The 18,363-nt window shown below is 42.8% G+C and overlaps 1 protein-coding gene across 1 annotated transcript; it reads left to right on the forward strand.

Annotated features, from left to right (window-relative positions):
- The first annotated feature begins 9,262 nt into the window (after positions 1-9,262).
- On the forward strand, positions 9,263-17,174 carry BOLA3 (bolA family member 3). Its single transcript, XM_075855330.1, has 5 exons — positions 9,263-9,326; positions 11,053-11,092; positions 12,226-12,349; positions 15,033-15,121; positions 16,963-17,174. Exons 1-5 carry the CDS (start codon positions 9,295-9,297, stop codon positions 17,026-17,028), a joined length of 351 nt encoding a protein of 116 aa, XP_075711445.1. The 5' UTR covers positions 9,263-9,294; the 3' UTR covers positions 17,029-17,174.
- Positions 17,175-18,363: the final 1,189 nt, after the last annotated feature.

Here is an 18,363-nt window from a genome sequence, read left to right on the forward strand (position 1 = left end):
TGGCATGGCGTTGCAAAATGGAGTGATAGCCTTCCTTATTCAAAATCCCTTTTACCTTGTACAAATCTCCCACTTTACCAGCACCAAAGCAACTCCAGACCATCACATTACCTCCACCATGCTTGACAGATGGCGTCAGGCACTCTTCCAGCATCTTTTCAGTTGTTCTGCGTTTCATAAATGTTCTTCTGTGTGATCCAAACACCTCAAACTTCGATTCGTCTGTCCATAACACTTTTTTCCAATCTTCCTCTGTCCAATGTCTGTGTGCTTTTGCCCATATTAATCTTTTCCTTTTATTAGCCAGTCTCAGATATGGCTTTTTCTTTGCCACTCTGCTCTGAAGGCCAGTATCCTGGAGTCACCTCTTCACTGTAGACGTTGACACTGGCGTTTTGCGGGTACTATTTAATGAAGCTGCCAGTTGAGGACCTGTGAGGCGTCTATTTCTCAAACTAGAGACTCTAATGTACTTGTTTTGTTGCTCAGTTGTGCAGCGGGGCCTCCCACTTCTCTTTCTACTCTGGTTAGAGCCTGTTTTTGCTGTCCTCTGAAGAGAGTAGTACACACCGTTGTAGGAAATCTTCAGTTTCTTGGCAATTTCTCGCATGGAATAGCCTTCATTTCTAAGAACAAGAATAGACTGTCGAGTTTCACATGAAAGCTCTCTTTTTCTAGCCATTTTGAGAGTTTAATCGAACCCACAAATGTAATGCTCCAGATTCTCAACTAACTCAAAGGAAGGTTAGTTTTATAGCTCCTCTAAACAGCAAAACTGTTTACAGCGGTGCTAACATAATTGCACAAGGGTTTTCAAGTGTTTTCTAATCATCCATTAGCCTTCTAACACAGTTAGCAAACACAATGTACCATTAGAGCACTGGAGTGATGGTTGCTGGAAATGGGCCTCTATACACCTATGTAGATATTGCATCAAAAACCAGAAGTTTGCAGCTAGAATAGTCATTTAGCACATTAACAATGTATAGAGTGTATTTCTGATTAATTTAATGTTATCTTCATTGAAAAAAACTGTGCTTTTCTTTCAAAAATAAGGAAATTTCTAAGTGACCCTAAACTTTTGAACGGTAATGTATATCTACACTACCACTAACAAAAAAATAAAATAAACCGCTATGGATATATATATATATGGATATATAATAAAAGATAGAAAGGTAGATAGTGTAACACAATTTTTTTTCACAGTATTATTCTGGCAGCAATTCTCTCAAGTATCTGTCCCTGATACTCTGCCCAGTGCCCAGAGCTGTTAGTAACATGTATTTTACATAGAAATGCATGTGATTGGTTGTCACAGCAATCACATGTTCAGGGACCAAAAGATTGGCCCCTGACCCTCTGCCCATGGCTGTTAGCAACAGCCAGGGCACAGGGCTGTGTGCACGCGATCGCCCGTGCACAGTCTCTGAAGTGCTGCTGTAATTAGTCTATACGGCGGACTTCAGAGACCCTGACCGCTGGCCGTAAAAACACAGCCAGCGGTCGGGAACCTGTTAAAGGCCCTTCCACACAGGCAGATATTCAGCCCCGTAAACGATTGACAATACAGCTTGTTGATTGCCGCACGTTTTCTTCATTCAAACGGAGTAATGATCGGAATGTATGGGGATGAACGATGGGTAATGTGATCATTCGTTCCCATATATTTGCATCTGTTTACACTGGGAGATGTGCTGCCGACTAGTGACCATTTTTCTGGCTGCAGAAAAGATCTGATCAGCTGACAAATGAGCGTCAGCTTATTGTTGCTCTCTTTACACAGGCCAATAATCGGGATTGAGCGTCCCTATGAAAGCTCGATCATTGGCCCAGGTAATAGTGCCTTTATATGAGGAAAAAGGAGCTTTGAGGTAATCACTATTGACTGAGTGGGAAGAATCGGATGAGATGAATAAAAGAAGACCGTAGAGAGCAGCAAGGGGGATATAGACACTCCGGAAGAGGGCTGAGGTTGCCACTTTGGGACCTTTCAGTGGAACGTAAAGTCAGGTCGCACAGCCGTACAGCGCTGGTTTTCTATAATCAGTGAATTCTGTCAGAACATTGGGATTTTACAGATATTATAACATACATGTCAATGAAAATGTATTGAAGTATATAAAGGGGAATGATTGTACATTGTGACAATGTCATTATTATATAGAGAATGTCATAATTTACGCAATTCTCCACCTTTTATTTTCCCTACCACAGAAGCATGGCCGCTCACACAGGAAGACGATTATCTTACCAGTATATATTTACTGAGAGGAAACCACATTGCTCACAGGAAACTCACACGGACACAAGGAGATGATGTCCTGAGGGTGCCCTGCTCACATTTGAAGCTGCAGAACTACGTAGCAGTGATGAAAAATACTGTTCTATACAGTGATTATTATATACAGCGATTATTATATACAGCGATTATTATATACACAGATCAGTCATAACATTAAAACCACCTTCCTTATTTTGTTTATGTCCCCCCTAATGACACCAAAACAGCTCTGACCCTTCGAGGCATGGACTCCACAAGATCTCTGAACATGTCCTGTGGTATCTGCACATTAGCAGCAGATCTTGCCACTAGATTTTAGAGCATTAGGGTATGTGCACACACACTAATTACGTCCGTAATTGACGGACGTATTTCGGCCGCAAGTCCCGGACCGAACACAGTGCAAGGAGCCGGGCTCCTAGCATCATACTTATGTACGATGCTAGAAGTCCCTGCCTCGCTGCAGGACAACTGTCCCGTACTGTAAACATGATTATACTACGGGACAGTTGTCCTGCAGCAAGGCAGGGACTTCTAGCGTCGTACATAACTATGATGCTAGGAGCCCGGCTCCCTGCACTGTGTTCGGTCCGGGACTTGTGGCCGAAATACGTCCGTCAATTACGGACGTAATTAATGTGTGTGCACATACCCTAAACCTCCACCATGTTGTTATACTTCTCGGGTTTAGCATCCTTAAAGAGACTCTGTCACCAGATTATAAGTGCCCTATCTCCTACATAATGTGATCGGCGCTGTAATGTAGATAACAACAGTGGATGTTATTTTGAACAATGATCATTTTTTAGCAAGTTATGAACAATTTTAGATTTATGCTAATTAACTGGGCATTTTTTAACTTTTTACCAAGTGGGCGTTGTAAAGAGAAGTGTATGACGCCGACCAATCAGCATCATACACTTCTCTTCATTCATGTTTAGCTGTACTCACAGCACAGTGAGATCACGCTGTGCTGTCACATACTCCTACAGTAACTTTACCGAAGTGTCTTGAGAGTGAATAGACATCTCCTCCAGCCAGGATGCGATATCTATTCACACTCCCGACACTTCGGTAAAGTTTCTGTGGGACTTACTCGCAGCACAGTGTGATCTTGTGACATTCTGCTGTGCTGTGAGTACAGCTGAACATGAATGACAGTGAATGTATCGCTAGAAATTTTTATTTTCTTTTTAGTTAAACAATTATTATTTAAGTGATTACACATTGTTTTAATTTTTACATTTTTTCACAAGTCAGGAAATATTATAAATTAGATTCTAATTTATAAAATTTCCATGTGCTGGCCACTAGAGGGAGCAGTTCCCAAAATTGCAGCATGGTCAATGTGGTAAAGCAACCTCATTGCTTTATGCTGAAAATTTGGGGAAGGCACACTCTCTCTAGTGTCCTCACACAATCCCCCCTCCCTTATTCTGGCTAGTGCCAGGAGAAGGAGGGGTTTGAATCTTCAAACCTCCTACACTGTGTGGTGCTATTTTCTGAGCGACTGCACAGTGTAGGAGGATTAGATACAGTGCTCAGCAGACCGTATAACACAAACATACACGAACATAATACACACATCACATACACGAACATAAATTACCTTCTGCTGCCGCCACCTCCGCTCCTGTTCCTTGCGCCTTCGCTTCCTTGAACATATGGCCGGAAGCCGCGGCCGGAAGTCGTCATCTTACCGTCCGGCAGCGGCTTTCGGTCCACATGAAAATGGCGCCGGATTTCGCTCTGCGAATGAGCGTCATTTTGGTCTGTGTGGGAGCGGTGCATGCGCCGTTCCCACACAGACGGTGTACGCTTCAGAGAATGGAACGGCTCCCGTTCGCATTCTCTTTGGGGATGTATGTGCCGTATTCCATCTCTGTATGTGTCGTTAATCGACACATACAGAGATGAAAAAAAAATGGCAGCCCCATAGTGAAGTAAAAGTAAGAACAAAGTAAAAAGTAGAACATGAGAACACAAATAAATCAAATTTATGTTAATATATTAAAAGCAATATGATTAAAAAAAAAATTCATGACACCTTCCCTTTAACATACCCCTCTCAAAACTCAGTTTTAGCATTTGGTCTAGAAAGAAGTTATAATACAGCGCGCACTGTCTATACAATACTGGTGAGATAAGTCCAGTGGTATTCTGTGCGTGCACATTGTCCAGATACAGCCAAGACCAGTAAACCTCGCTTCACTGCGCAGGCGCCGATGCCTCTGGACTCATCTCAGAACTCTTTACCAGTAATGTACAAACAGCGTGCGCTGGATTATCATTTATCTTTAGACAAAATGCTAAAACTGAGACCTTTTAGAGGGCATGATTAGGACACTAAACCCAAGCAGTATGACAACATGGTGGTGGTTTAGTGCCCTATCATCTAGTGACAGGTTCCCTTTAAGTCCTGTAAGTTGTGGATGGATGGATTTGACTTGTTTTTACTGCACATTTCACAGATGCTCAATCAGATTGAGATCTGGGAAATTTGGATATTTGAAGTCGACTCCTTGAACTCCTTTGTCATGCGCTTTACACCATTCCTGAATACTTTGCAGTGTGGCAGGGAGCATTATCCTGCTGAAAGAGGCAGCGGCGATGAACTTTCTTCATGACCACCGTTAACTATCTACAGGGGTGGCTATATGTGGGCAATATCTACAGGGATGGCTACATGTGGGACACTATCTACAGGGGACTGTAAGTGGGGAACTATCTACAGGAGCTCTATGGGGGTCACTATCTACAGGGAGATCTATGTAGTGCATTATCTACAGGGGGCACTATCTGCAGGGTGTGTGTGGGGGACACAGTGTATGGTGCTATTATAATTAGGGACAGGGTATGGTGCTATTATAATTAAAGGTGCAATATATGGCCCTATTATATTTAGGGGCATAGTGTGTGGCACCATGATAACTTTTATCTTAGTTTAAAGGTGCAGAAATGTTTGAAAAGTGAGAAGCTGAAGACATCTGAGTTGCAAATTGTGGAAATGGGCTGTGGCCGGGAGAAGTCATCATAGAAGTCTGGACCAGATGGAGAAGAAAAGAGAAAAATAACAACTAGAATCTGAGATCGTCACCCGTGAGTCACTTTATGTAAAAAAAATATTCTGCCTCTAATCGGCACTGTAGTCACTGTATGATCTGCAGCAAGATAATGGTGGTATGATTTTTTTTGTGTGAAACACATCTCCCAGCATATCCTTACCATTTTTTGGGCAATGCTGGGAAGAGTATACAATTTAGTGCAAACCTATACCGCAGGGGTTGCACTAAATTGAGCTGTATTTGTGCTGGTGTTTTATTTATGTACTGAGCTTTGTTCTGGTACTGTATATATGTATTGAGCTTGGTCCTGGTGCTGTATATATGTACTGATGTTGGTTCTGGCACTGTATATATACTGATCTTGGTTCTGGCACTGTATATATGTACTGATCTTGGTTCTGGCACTGTATACAGTGAAGGAAATAAGTATTTGATCCCTTGCTGATTTTGTAAGTTTGCCCACTGTCAAAGACATGAACAGTCTAGAATTTTTAGGCTAGGTTAATTTGACCAGTGAGAGATAGATTATATTAAAAAAAAACAGAATCATATAGTCAAAATTATATATATTTATTTGCATTGTGCACAGAGAAATAAGTATTTGATCCCCTACCAACCATTAAAGGGGTATTCCGGAACTAAAAAAATTACATTTATTTAAATAAAACAATGAAAATGATATAACTTTACAATGTACTTACGTTTCATCAGATGGCTGTAGCGTCGTATATCCTCCTCCGTCACCGCCCCCTTAGTGAAGCAAAATCTGCACTTCCTGTGCAGACCCGTCCATTTAGTCTTCTGCCTTGCTTCCGGTTTCCGGCTTTCACACTGTACGGTTACGTCACAAATGACGTAACCGTACCACGTGCTTCTTTATCTCAGAGCATGCGTGGTTAACACACTCCACCGCGCATGCTCTGTTAAATTATAACCCCTTATAAATTACCGACGGAATACGAAGTTGCGGGAATAACGGCCGTTTCGGCCGTCTTCCCGACAGGTGCAGGAGCTGTGACAGCTGCTGTCTCGTACAGCAGCTGCCGCAGCTCCTACAGCGGGGACCGATCGCTGTGTCCCCGCTGTCTAACCCCTTAAAAGCCGCGTTCAATAGAGATCGCGGCTTTTTAGGGGTTAAGTTACCATCGCCGGCCTGCTACACGATAGCGGCCGGCGATGGTTACTATGGCAACCGGACACCAAACAATGGCGTCCGGCTATGCCATCGACGGAAGCCTAATGGGTCCTGACAAAGTCAGGACCCACTATGCTTGCTGTCAGTGAATAGCTGACAGTTCTAATACACTGCACTACGCATGTAGTGCATTGTATTAGAATAGCGATCAGAGCCTCCTGCCCTCAAGTCCCCTTGTGGGACAAAGTAATAAAGTAAAAAAAAAAAGATGTGTAAAAATAAGAAAATAAAAGTAAAAAAAAATCCCCTTTTTTTCCCTTATCAGTCCTTTTTTATTAATAAAAATATATAAATAAATAAAATATACATAATTGGTATCGCCGCGTCCGTAACGGCCTGAACTACAAAATTATTTCGTTATTTATCCCGCGCGGTGAACGCCGTAAAAGAAAATAATAATAAACCGTACCAAAATCACAATTGTTTGGTCACTTCACCTCCCAAAAAATTTATTAAAAATAGATCAAAAAGTCGCATGTACCGAAAAATGGTCCTGATCGAAACTACAGTTCGTTACGCAAAAAATAAGTCCTCGCACGGCTTTATTGATGGAAAAATAATAAAGTTCTGGCTCTTAGAATAAGGTAACACAAAAAGTAAATGATTGTTTACAAAACGTATTTTATTGTGCAAACGCCATAAGACAAAAGAACTATAAACATCTGGTGTCACCGTAAGGCCGAGTTTACACGAGCGTGTGCATTTTGTGCAAGCAAAAAGCGCAGCGTTTTGCGTGCGCAAAAGGCAATTAACAGCTCCGTGTGTCAGCCCTTTATGATGCGCGGCTGCCTGGTTTTCGCGCAGCCGCCATCATTATGACACTCCGTTTGGATTTTTGTAAACAGAAAAGAACGTGGTGCTTTTCTGTTTTCATTCATCCTTTACAGTGCTGTTGCGCGAATCACACGCGTCCCACGGAATTGCTTCCGTGCCACATGCGTGGTTTTCACGCACCCATTGACTTCAATGGGTGCGTGATGTGCGAACAGCGCACAAATATAGGACGTCGTGCGCTTCACGCAGCGGACATACGCTGCGTGAAAATCACGCACCTGGCTGCACGGCCCCATAGACTAACATAGGTCCCTGCGACGCGCGTTGCACGGATGTATAACACGCTCGTGTAAATGAGCCCTAATCGTATCGCCCCGCAGAATAAAGTGAATATGTCATTTATAGCGCACGGTGAACGCTGTAACAAAAATAGAATAAAAAAACAATAGTAGAATTGTTGTTTTTTAGTCACCACGCCACTTAAAAATAGAATAAAAACTGATCAAAAAGCCGCGTGCACCCCAAGAAAACTACAATGAATTCCTCAAGGGGTCTAGTTTCCAAAATGGGGGCACCTTTTGGGGGTTTCCACTGTTTTGGTACCACAAGACCTCTTCAAACCGTTTAACCCCTTAATGACCGGGCCATTTTGCACGTTAATGACCAAGGATTATTTTTGTTTTTTCACGGTCGCATTCCAAGAGTCGTAACTGTTTTTTTATTCCGTCGACATAGCCGTATAAGGGCTTGTTTTTTGCGGGACGAGTTGTATTTTGTAATTGTACCATTTTTAGATGCATATAATATATTGATTAACTTTTATTAACTTTATTTTAGGAGAGAATTGAAAATAAGCCGCTATTCCAGTATTGATTTTCACGTTATAAATTTACGCCGTTTACTATGCAGCGTAAATAACATGTTAACTTTATTCTATGGCTCGGCACGGTTACGGGGATACCAAATATGTAAAGGTTTTATGTTTTCCTACGTTTGCACAATAAAAACCCTTTTAGAAAAAAATTACTTGTTTTTGCATCACCGCATTCCAAGAGCCGTAACGGTTTTATTTTTCCGTCTATGTGGCCGTACGTGGGCTTGATTTTTGCGGGACAATGTGTAGTTTTCATTAGTACTATTTTGGGGTACATAGGACTTAGATTAATTTTTATTTAATTTTTTATGGTGGGAATGGGAGAAAAGAGCGAATTTTGCCGTTGTTTTTTTGGACGCCGTTCATCCAGCGGTTTAATTAATGTGTTAATTTTATTGTTCAAGTGGTTACGATCGCGGGGATACCATATATGTGTATGTGTGATTTTGTTTTGACACTTTTACTTTAAAAAAGTATTTCACTGTAATTTTTTTTTTGTTTTTTCACCAACTTTATTTAACGGATTGACATTTTTTTTTTAGTCCCACCATGGGACTTCACTATGCGATGTGCCGATCGCATATATAATGCTTTGGTATACTTCGTATACCAAAGCATTATTGCCTGTCAGTATAAAACAGAGGGAGCTCCCTCCCTCTGTCAAACACATTAGATGCCGCTGTCACTATTGACAGCGGCATTTAATGGGTTAAACTGCCGGAATCGGAGCGCGCTTCGATTCCCGCAGTTGCAGCAGGAGCCAGGCTGTGTATAACAGCCGTGCTCCTGCCGCTGATCGTGTGGGTACACTGGCAGTACCCGCGCGATCACAGGACGGATATATCCCTCCTCCTGCGCGAACTAGCAGCTGCAGAGGACTGATATATCCGCCCTTCGGCGTTAAGAGGTTAAAAACGCAGATATCCAGTGATTTCAGCTTGTGCTATCAGTAATAGAATGAGAGCACCAAAATGAAGACTGAGATTGCAGAAGTTAGTAGAGCTGGGTGTAGTAGGCGGAGCAAGTGCACTGCTGCATGCACATTGCATGCTGGGACTAGAGCAGTGCATGCAGGGAGGAGAAACACAGGAAGAGAAGAGGAATGAACTTACTGAGCAAAACAAACCTCTCAAGGTAAACAATAGGGAGTAATGTTACTAAAACCATTTATTATCAAGAAAAAGCTAGTCAGAGTGCACTAATATATTAATAGAGGAACATTGCATTGATTTAAAAAAAAAAAATAAAGGATTGGAAAACCCCTTTAAGAGTTCAGCCTCCTCCAGACCAGTTACACGAACCAAATCAACTTGGTGCCTGCATTAAAGACAGCTGTCTTAAAGAGGCTCTGTCACCAGATTTTGCAACCCCTATCTGCTATTGCAGCAGATCGGCGCTGCAATGTAGATTACAGTAACGTTTTTATTTTTAAAAAACGAGCATTTTTGGCCAAGTTATGACCATTTTTGTAGTTATGCAAATGAGGCTTGCAAAAGTCCAAGTGGGCGTGTTGAAAAGTAAAAGTCCAAGTGGGCGTGTATTATGTGCGTACATCGGGCGTTTTTACTACTTTTACTAGCTGGGCGTTCTGATGAGAAGTATCATCCACTTCTCTTCAGAACGCCCAGCTTCTGCCAGATCGTGTCGGCCACATCGGGACTTTTACTTTTAAACACACCCACTTGGACTTTTGCAAGCCTCATTTGCATAACTACAAAAATGGCCATAACTTGGCCAAAAATGCTCGTTTTTTAAAAATAAAAATGTTACTGTAATCTACATTGCAGCGCCTATCTGCTGCAATAGCAGATAGGGGTTGCAAAATCTGGTGACAGAGCCTCTTTAAATGGTCACCTGTATAAAAGACTCCTGTCCACAGACTCAATTAATCAGTCTGACTCTAACCTCTACAACATGGGCAAGACCAAAGAGCTTTCTAAGGATGTCAGGGAGAAGATCATAGACCTGCACAAGGCTGGAATGGGCTACAAAACCATAACAAATGACACCTCATTGATTGGTAGAGAAAACAAACATGGCGAGCGGTAAGGAGATGTCGGGCAAGAGGTGGGGGCAAACTGAATCTTTGCCCCGGGTGCTGAACTTGTCCCCCAAAGAAACAAGCTCTCATACAGCTACGTCGACAGAAAAATAAAAAAGTTATGGCTTTTGGAACGCAGGGAGGAAAAAACTAAAATGAAAACCCGAATATTGGCCGTATCATTGAGGGGTTAGACAAGCAATCTGTTGCAATTAAATACAGTGCCCAATACTGAACCATCTGGACTCCAAAAGGGTGGATCTGAGCAGGTAGAATTTTCAAGTCTGGAAGATTTATTTTATGTACTGACTGCATATAAATATAAACAATTCCAACTCTGCGCGCCCATTACACAAGACTACTCACTGTATAGTCACACATTTCTCTCCACAGCTCCTCCTACTGGCCAGAATAAATACTGCACGTAATCATCGCAGCCACAGGCGCGGTTTGATGACATCACTTCTCCCCGTCCCCTGGTTTATCTCATAGCAGCAGGAAGAAACATGAAAACAGTCACGTGAACTCATAGACACGTGACCGCCTGACGTCAGCACCACCAAGGCGCCTAGCTTTTACCATGAGAGACAAAATGGAAGCAATAGTTCTAAGACTATAATACAGTCAAATCTTTGGTTTATTGTTTCTTCTGCTGCTTAGAGATTATATTCCTGGCAAAAGTGAGCCAGTTGTGGCAAAGCTTGATATCCAGTAACAATCATGGCTGCTATTGCAGCTGATGACGTAATTGCAGCGCGCCGCATGTAACTATTCCTATGGCTGTACTGTATTGACATTGACTATCTCCCTGTACTTTAGGATCATGTGGGCGGCCGGGCACCTGGTCTCCAGGACGAGGGTGAGTAGCGCTGTATATGACGAGGACGGCTCTCCATTGTTACTACACAGGAGAAATATCCGGGCAATACCCGCATTACTGCTAACATGCTGCGGACGTCTGCTGACAGCGTTCCAGGAGCCCTGCTCACAGCGGAGATTTTATTACCGGTTTATTCAGTCAGCAGCACAAATTTCTCTCTTGCTCTGATAGTTTGCTACACTGTATCAGTGCAGGTATAATATATCAGGATGGAGTGTAAGCTGTTTAGCTCACAAATGATTATCTAGAATTGATATCCAGCTCTCAGGCTCTGTTCACATTGGCGTTGTTGCACGACAGACCCTATTAACTTACCATGAGGTCTGTCGGGTCCCTTTTAATTGGAAAAATAGTGCTGCATGTAGAACAGTTTTTGCTATTAAATTTGCTGATATTTACAATGGAGGTTCAAACGCAGATGTAATACTTATCACGGCCACAGGTCTTTAGTCTCTAGCTGTAAACAAGTCTTTTCATTCACTGACCGCACGTAGAGATCTTGACAATGTTGAGGAATTTAAAAACAAATGATATTAGAAAGTTACATAACTTTTCATTGTACTGTATAATAATTAGGCCTTATTTACATAACCGTGAAAAACGCAGTATTTAATGCCCGGGCAGCACTGGCTGTATAATACACATTGAAGCCATAGGAGTGCGGGAAGGCAACAAGGGGTTCGATTCATAAAAAAGTTTTAAATTCAAACTGTTCCTATTTCTCTGAGCAGCGCACTTTCAGTATCATGTGGTTCTAGTTAGTAGCTCTAGCCGCAGTGTATATGTAGTCCTCATGAGGACATGACGGCAGTGGTAAGTGTCAAATAAAAGCTATTTGTTATATGTTAATAGTATTCAGGACTCCTAAACTTTTTACAAGAGTCAGAATCTCCTACGTGTTCCCAGCAATCATTCAGGACTGTGCTCGGTATAATGGCGTCTAGGAAACGCTGAGGCGCGGCCATATGGCTCTGAGCCAATGACTGGATGGGATCCCGTCCCTATGTTTGGAGCTGTAATCCGGCCGTGTGTCTGATCCCTAATGTATATTTACATCCAGCAGCTATTTTCAGGTGTTAAACCTATTTATTTCACTTTTTTCCCCTGGACAGACGTGTGTCCTCTGCAACCTGAGAAGATCATTTGCCTCAAAAAATAAAGGAGAAGAGCGGATTACGGAAGTGCTCAGGACGAGGTTCCCCCTGGCCGCCTTTGTGAAAGTTGTTGATATTTCAGGTAATGAAGAGTCATTTACATTGAACGTGATTGAGGACAATGACTTGAGATCCTTTAGATCTCTCTTTTGGGACTTATGGTCCCAGCATGAAGTCCTAAGACAAACCAGTGGTCTATTGTTCCTGACGAATGAAGAGCAAAGACGGCAAATATACAAACAAATATTCTATTGTCCTGAATACAAATGACAGAACAGAGAGAGTATTACCTACTGTATGAAGCTGCCAGGCGTGTGGGCTCTTATTGGTACCTGCCAGTTGTATATCTGAGGAGACGGACACAGATCCTGTCCGCCAGTGAGACAATGAGGACGATTGGATACTACCTCATGTTTTGCTTTCCTCTGGATTAGCATTGCCGGATAATAGGTTCATCATAATGGAATTATGTATCTTATTTTTTTTTAGCTATTTGATATTATCGTATACATGTAACTGTTTCACAATTTGTGGCAGCTTGTATTCTGCGTCTACAGCAGCAGACACAGGCTGGCATAAAAAGCTTCCGTGTCAGCTCATCGGCTATAATAGACTATGAGGAATTCAGGTTCTCGACATCTTCCCTGCAGTTATTAGAAAATGGCCGCTTGTTGAGAGAGGCAGATCATCGCTATATATTAGGGAGTCCGACCCCAGGATTTCCCCTACAGGATAAGTCAAGTGCTACATCCTTCTGATTTTTATAGTGCCGAAATCTAACGGATACCAGAACTCCTCTCCATGCCTTCCTATGGCATCGAATGTTTCAGTTGTGATTCGGGACGTCTCCCGGTTGCATTCTTCTGTCCAGCTATGGACGCCATCATAGTTACTATAAAATACTGCTGAGATGGCAGGAAAAGACCTGTTTCTGTGAGGGGTTTAATACTAAACATTAGTTAATGAAAAATGGAAAAAATATATTGATTGTATGTGGGAATAACCTGCAAAGCCATGTGCACGAACCCTGTAGGGTGGCACAAAGAGTCGCTGTAGCTCCATATTATATGTTCTGCCTTATGGTGCCTCTGTATGGCTTTGTATTACAGCACTATTGTCCCCTATGCTTCTAGGGAGAAAGTAATACGGAATACGGTATCCGTTGGAACATGCCACAATTTTCTTTTCGATTCCTTATGAATTTGTATGTGGAAGTACAATATGGGCCTACAGATGTCTTTGGGTGCCATATTACCATGCCATACAATAGTTGAGTGCTTGAAGTCCTACTGTCTTGAGATGGGCATTCTTAGCATTATTGAGAGATTGGAAGACGCAGTTTACATCAGTTTAAGGCTATGAATATCTGAAAGTAATTTTGTAAAAATCAATGTTTCATGTGTTTTTACGGTACAGCCTTTATATATCCTGTATACATAGGAGCTGTATCGTTCTCTGACGATTCCACCAATATAGCTGAGCTAGGCCAGGCTGAGTGCAAGTCTCTGACACCGGATCCAGCTAATAATAATTCCATCTAAGTACTGAACGTATATGTGATGTGATTGTTAACAGCTGGATCCCGAGTGTCCGAGACATACACATTTCTGATCTACTATAGACTTTACTTGCTGTCAGTAAATGGGAACATTCTTGTTAAATTCCAGGGGCTGGAAATTGACTACAATTGTACAGTCTAATCCAAGCAGTTCTCTGTGATCTGGACTCCAGGTTGATGGTTTTTACCTTCTATCTTACATTAAAATCCTAACGGGGTTTCCTACAGTGTCTGGATCCAAACCGGTACAAATAGCGAAAACGGACACGTAAATAAATGGAAACCATGGGCACCGGATCTGTCGCCATTGAAATCAATGGTGATGGAAACGGAAACCTCTGGTTTCTGTTTGTGTCTGTTCAGGGTCCCGCTCTGACGGAACGTCAGAACGGGACCCCAACGCAGATGTGAACGAAGCCTTAGCCGGCCTCCTGGGATGACGTTTCATCCCAGGAGGCTGCTGCAGCCTGTGATTGGCTGCAGCAGCTGTCACATGGGATGAAACGTCATCACAGGAGGCCGGTCCTCTGACATCATCCAGGCTGGCCTCCTGGGATGACGTTTCGTCCCAAGTGACCGCCGTACAGCCTGTGATTGGCTGCAACGATCACATGAGATGAAACATCATTCCAAGAAGCCGGCCTGCAGAACGTCAGAGGTAAGTATAATGTTCTTTTTTTCGAGTTGCGATTCCACAACACTTGACTTTTTGTTGTGGGTTTTACATCTCCATTGAATTCAATGGGGAGAGCCCGCAACAAATTACCGGCGATTCCGCAACCACAATTGACGTGCTGCGGCTTAAAAACCTCACCGCAGGTCAATTTGTGTGCGGAATCTCCGCATAGAACGTACACAGCGTGTACTCTTCTGCTACTGTATTATGCTGCAGATTTTCTGCAACTAAATATGTTGAGGAAAATCTGCAGTTTTTACGCCTCGTGTGACCCAGCCCTAGAACAAACCCTCAGCTATAGGTCAGGATGGGTTTTCAGCCTCAATGTCAACAAGGCTGTATTTCAGTTCTATATAATATAAAGATCCCTACTTGCTGTCAGTGAATGGGGAATGTATGTTAAGAGCATTGCATTACACCGTGATTAAGCTTTATTAACATAAGACATGAACGCAAGTTTATGGACGGGTGATAAATGCTTTATAAGATTTTATGATTTGGTCCATGTAACGCAGATCTCTTTTATTACAGGAGGATGCGGGGCAATGTATGAAATTCATGTTGAATCTGAGGAATTCAAAGAGAAACGCACAGTTCAGCAGCATCAAATGGTTAATGAAGTCAGTATTATATTGGTTCTGTTTTAAAGGAGGTTATTTAGTGATTATCAGATACACGCGGGGGAGGCTTTTACCGGTCAGTAAAAGGCTGGCTTTACATATTTCAATTCCGTCCAGCCAGTTGTTTTATGCTTGAGCCGGACACAACGGATGACAAAGTTGTGCACAGACATGGCGTTCATAGCTGGACAGAAAAATGCGGCATGTAGCGTTTCTCTGCCGCAAGGCGACGTCCGGAATCACAACTGATACATTAGATGCCTAGGCTGCTCCCATAGGAAAGCATGGGGATCCGTTCTGGCATCTGTTTTCCTCCGGCGTTTCTGTACCACGCCAGCGGGAAACGCAGCTGGATCACCAGACATAAGTGAAGGGGCAGACGTGAGGTCATATAAAAAATACTCTGACAAAAGGAAACTCGCACCAGGTAAAATGCATAAAGAAAAGGGGTTGTCCTGAGGAGACCACTCCTTCATAATAATGGGCCTCGTTTATCAAAACGGGTCGTCTTGTTGCCTGTAGCAACCAATCACAGCGCAACTTTTATTTTTGCAGCACGGTTTAAGAAGTGAAACCTGAGCTCTGATTGGTTGCTATGACAAGGACAGTTTCAATAAATGAGGCCCAATATTATAATTTTATGTTATATGTATAAGGGGCCGGAGTTAAACTCTATTTTCATATACTAATATCAGTATTGAGACACTAGACACGGATCACACATCCACAATATATACTTTGATCCATAGCGGCTAGGCAAAATTTATTAACATGAACATGGCGGCTACTGCCACTGCAGCATCGCTCCTGCAAAGGGAGCAACCCAGAGGCCCAAAAGCATCCATGCTGTCAGGCCACGTCCCCCCACAAGTGCAGCACTAAAGCAACAGACACCACCCCACAGTACTGCAACATGGGTAGTCTTGGGTAGTACTGGGTTGCTACCAATGTTCCCTCTGAGTCTTGGCAGCTCCTGAGTGGGACAGATCGGGAGCAGGGCAAGTCTCCATCAATGGTGGGCGATCTGATGGCCAAAAGTAATACCCCCAATAAACGCTAATATTTCATAATTCCTGTAGAAGGCGCCACACGCAGCACCCCCCTTTTGTATGTACTGCCACACAGCCTCCCTCTCTTGTATATACTGTCACACAGCTTTCCCTCCCCCCGTGTATATATTGCCACACAGTTCCCCCCACCAAAAAAATTATATTGTACTTACCTTGTCCCGTTCCCGTGACGGATGGAGCACTGCACTGCCTTGAGGGTGGGACGCAACTGCACACCGGCGTGATGCCGTGACATCATCACGCCGCCTTGCGCAGGGAGTTTTCCCAGCCTCTTATAGGCTGCAGGCCTAACGTGGCCTGCAGCCTATAGTATTCATTTGTATCTGCGTCCTGAGGACACAAATACAAGTGAATGTGGCTGTCGCTAGCACCGGAGCCGTGACAGTGCGTGGGCTTTAAAAATGAGTGAGCGGGGGGACCGTGGAAGGTGCACGGCCGCGCACTTTATAGGGAACACTGGCTTGCTACCTCTGCAGGGGGTGGCCGCCATGCGGTGCTGCAACTGATAGAGTAGGGACCTACTTTAAAGAGGTCGCCGTGAAGTGGCTAGAGGGGTTGCATACAATTTTATCAAAATGTTAACAAAGAACCTCATGTTCATGTTTATACATTTTTCCTAGCAGCTATAGATGAAAGTATATATTGTGGATATGCGGTCCTGTCTAGTCTCGCACTACTGATACCGTCTATTCTCATATACGCTCTGTGTATTTTGTATAGAATATAATTTTTTATAAATCCCGTTTCTTTTGCTTCTTGCTCCATCTCTAGGCTCTTCAAGAGGAGATCAAGTCGATGCACGGGCTCAGAATATTTACGTCTGTTCCAAAACCCTGATGTATTGTTACCTGTAGTATAGACTTGAGACCTGACGAGCTCATCAGTGTGGAGATATATTTATATGAAGCTGCAGACATTGCACATTATAGTTTTGCTACCTAGAATATAAAATTGATTCTAATAAAGTGGAGTAACGCACGGTGCGAGCTTCTCTGTTTAGTTATTATTCATTACTTGTCGTTATGAGCCGTGGAAATGGTTATGGCTATATACACTCTTGCTGCAAATTTTTTTGTATTGTTCCGATGTATCTAATGTAAGAAAAGAAGAGCCTTGGTGACTAATCTTGATTAGTAACATCTAATTCGTGCACACAACTTCTTTTGTTCCTATCTATTAGTCCTTCTCAATGAATTAGAATATCATGAAAAAGTACATTTATTTCAGTAATTCAATTCAAAAAGTGAAACGCCTATTATATAGATTCATTACACACAGAGTGATCTATTTCCAGCAGATTATTCTTCTAATGTTGATAATTATGGTAACAGTTAATGAAAACCCCAAATTTAGTGTCTCAGGAAATTTGAATATTATATAATCCCAATTTGAAAAACTATTTTTAATACCGAAATGTTGGCCTACTGAAAAGTATGTACAGTATATGCCCTCAATACTCGGTCAGGGCCCGACTCCGCATAAATTACTGTATCAATGCGGCGTGGCCTGGAGGCGATCAGCCTGTGGCACTGCTGAGGTGTTATCAATGCGGCGTGGCATGGCGGCGATCAGCCTGTGGCACTGCTGAGGTGTTATTAATGCGGCGTGGTATGGAGGCGATCAGCCTGTGGCACTGCTGAGGTGTTATCAATGCGGCGTGGCATGGCGGCGATCAGCCTGTGGCACTGCTGAGGTGTTATTAATGCGGCGTGGTATGGAGGCGATCAGCCTGTGGCACTGCTGAGGTGTTATTAATGCGGCGTGGTATGGAGGCGATCAGCCTGTGGCACTGCTGAGGTGTTATTAATGCGGCGTGGCATGGAGGCGATCAGCCTGTGGCACTGCTGAGGTGTTATTAATGCGGCGTGGCATGGAGGCGATCAGCCTGTGGCACTGCTGAGGTGTGATCAAATTGCCCCCGATGTCCATAGGCAAGGTCTGGTATTACAGCTCCATCCTCAAGAAACCAGGTACATAATATATAAAGTCCACAGGAAAAATTTTAATTTTATGTTTTTATTTATCATGGCCTAATCTCTCAATTTGAAGTCGTTGTTTCCAAAAAGTAATCCAACATTTAGAAACCAGATGGGAAACAATTCAGTAACCTGTAGAACCACCATTATCATCAATACCTTGAAGTAAACATTTTCTTTTAGTCATACAGATGTT

Source organism: Rhinoderma darwinii, chromosome 3 (assembly GCF_050947455.1).
Source record: "Rhinoderma darwinii isolate aRhiDar2 chromosome 3, aRhiDar2.hap1, whole genome shotgun sequence".
NCBI classification, from domain to species: domain Eukaryota; kingdom Metazoa; phylum Chordata; class Amphibia; order Anura; family Rhinodermatidae; genus Rhinoderma; species Rhinoderma darwinii.

Coding starts and splice junctions, on each gene's coding strand:
- BOLA3 (XM_075855330.1), top strand. CDS start 9,295: ATGAACTTACTGAGCAAAACAAACCTCTCAAG. Junction 12,350..15,032: donor GAAAGTTGTTGATATTTCAG/GTAATGAAGAGT, acceptor CTTTTATTACAG/GAGGATGCGGGGCAATGTAT. Junction 15,122..16,962: donor AGCATCAAATGGTTAATGAA/GTCAGTATTATA, acceptor CTCCATCTCTAG/GCTCTTCAAGAGGAGATCAA.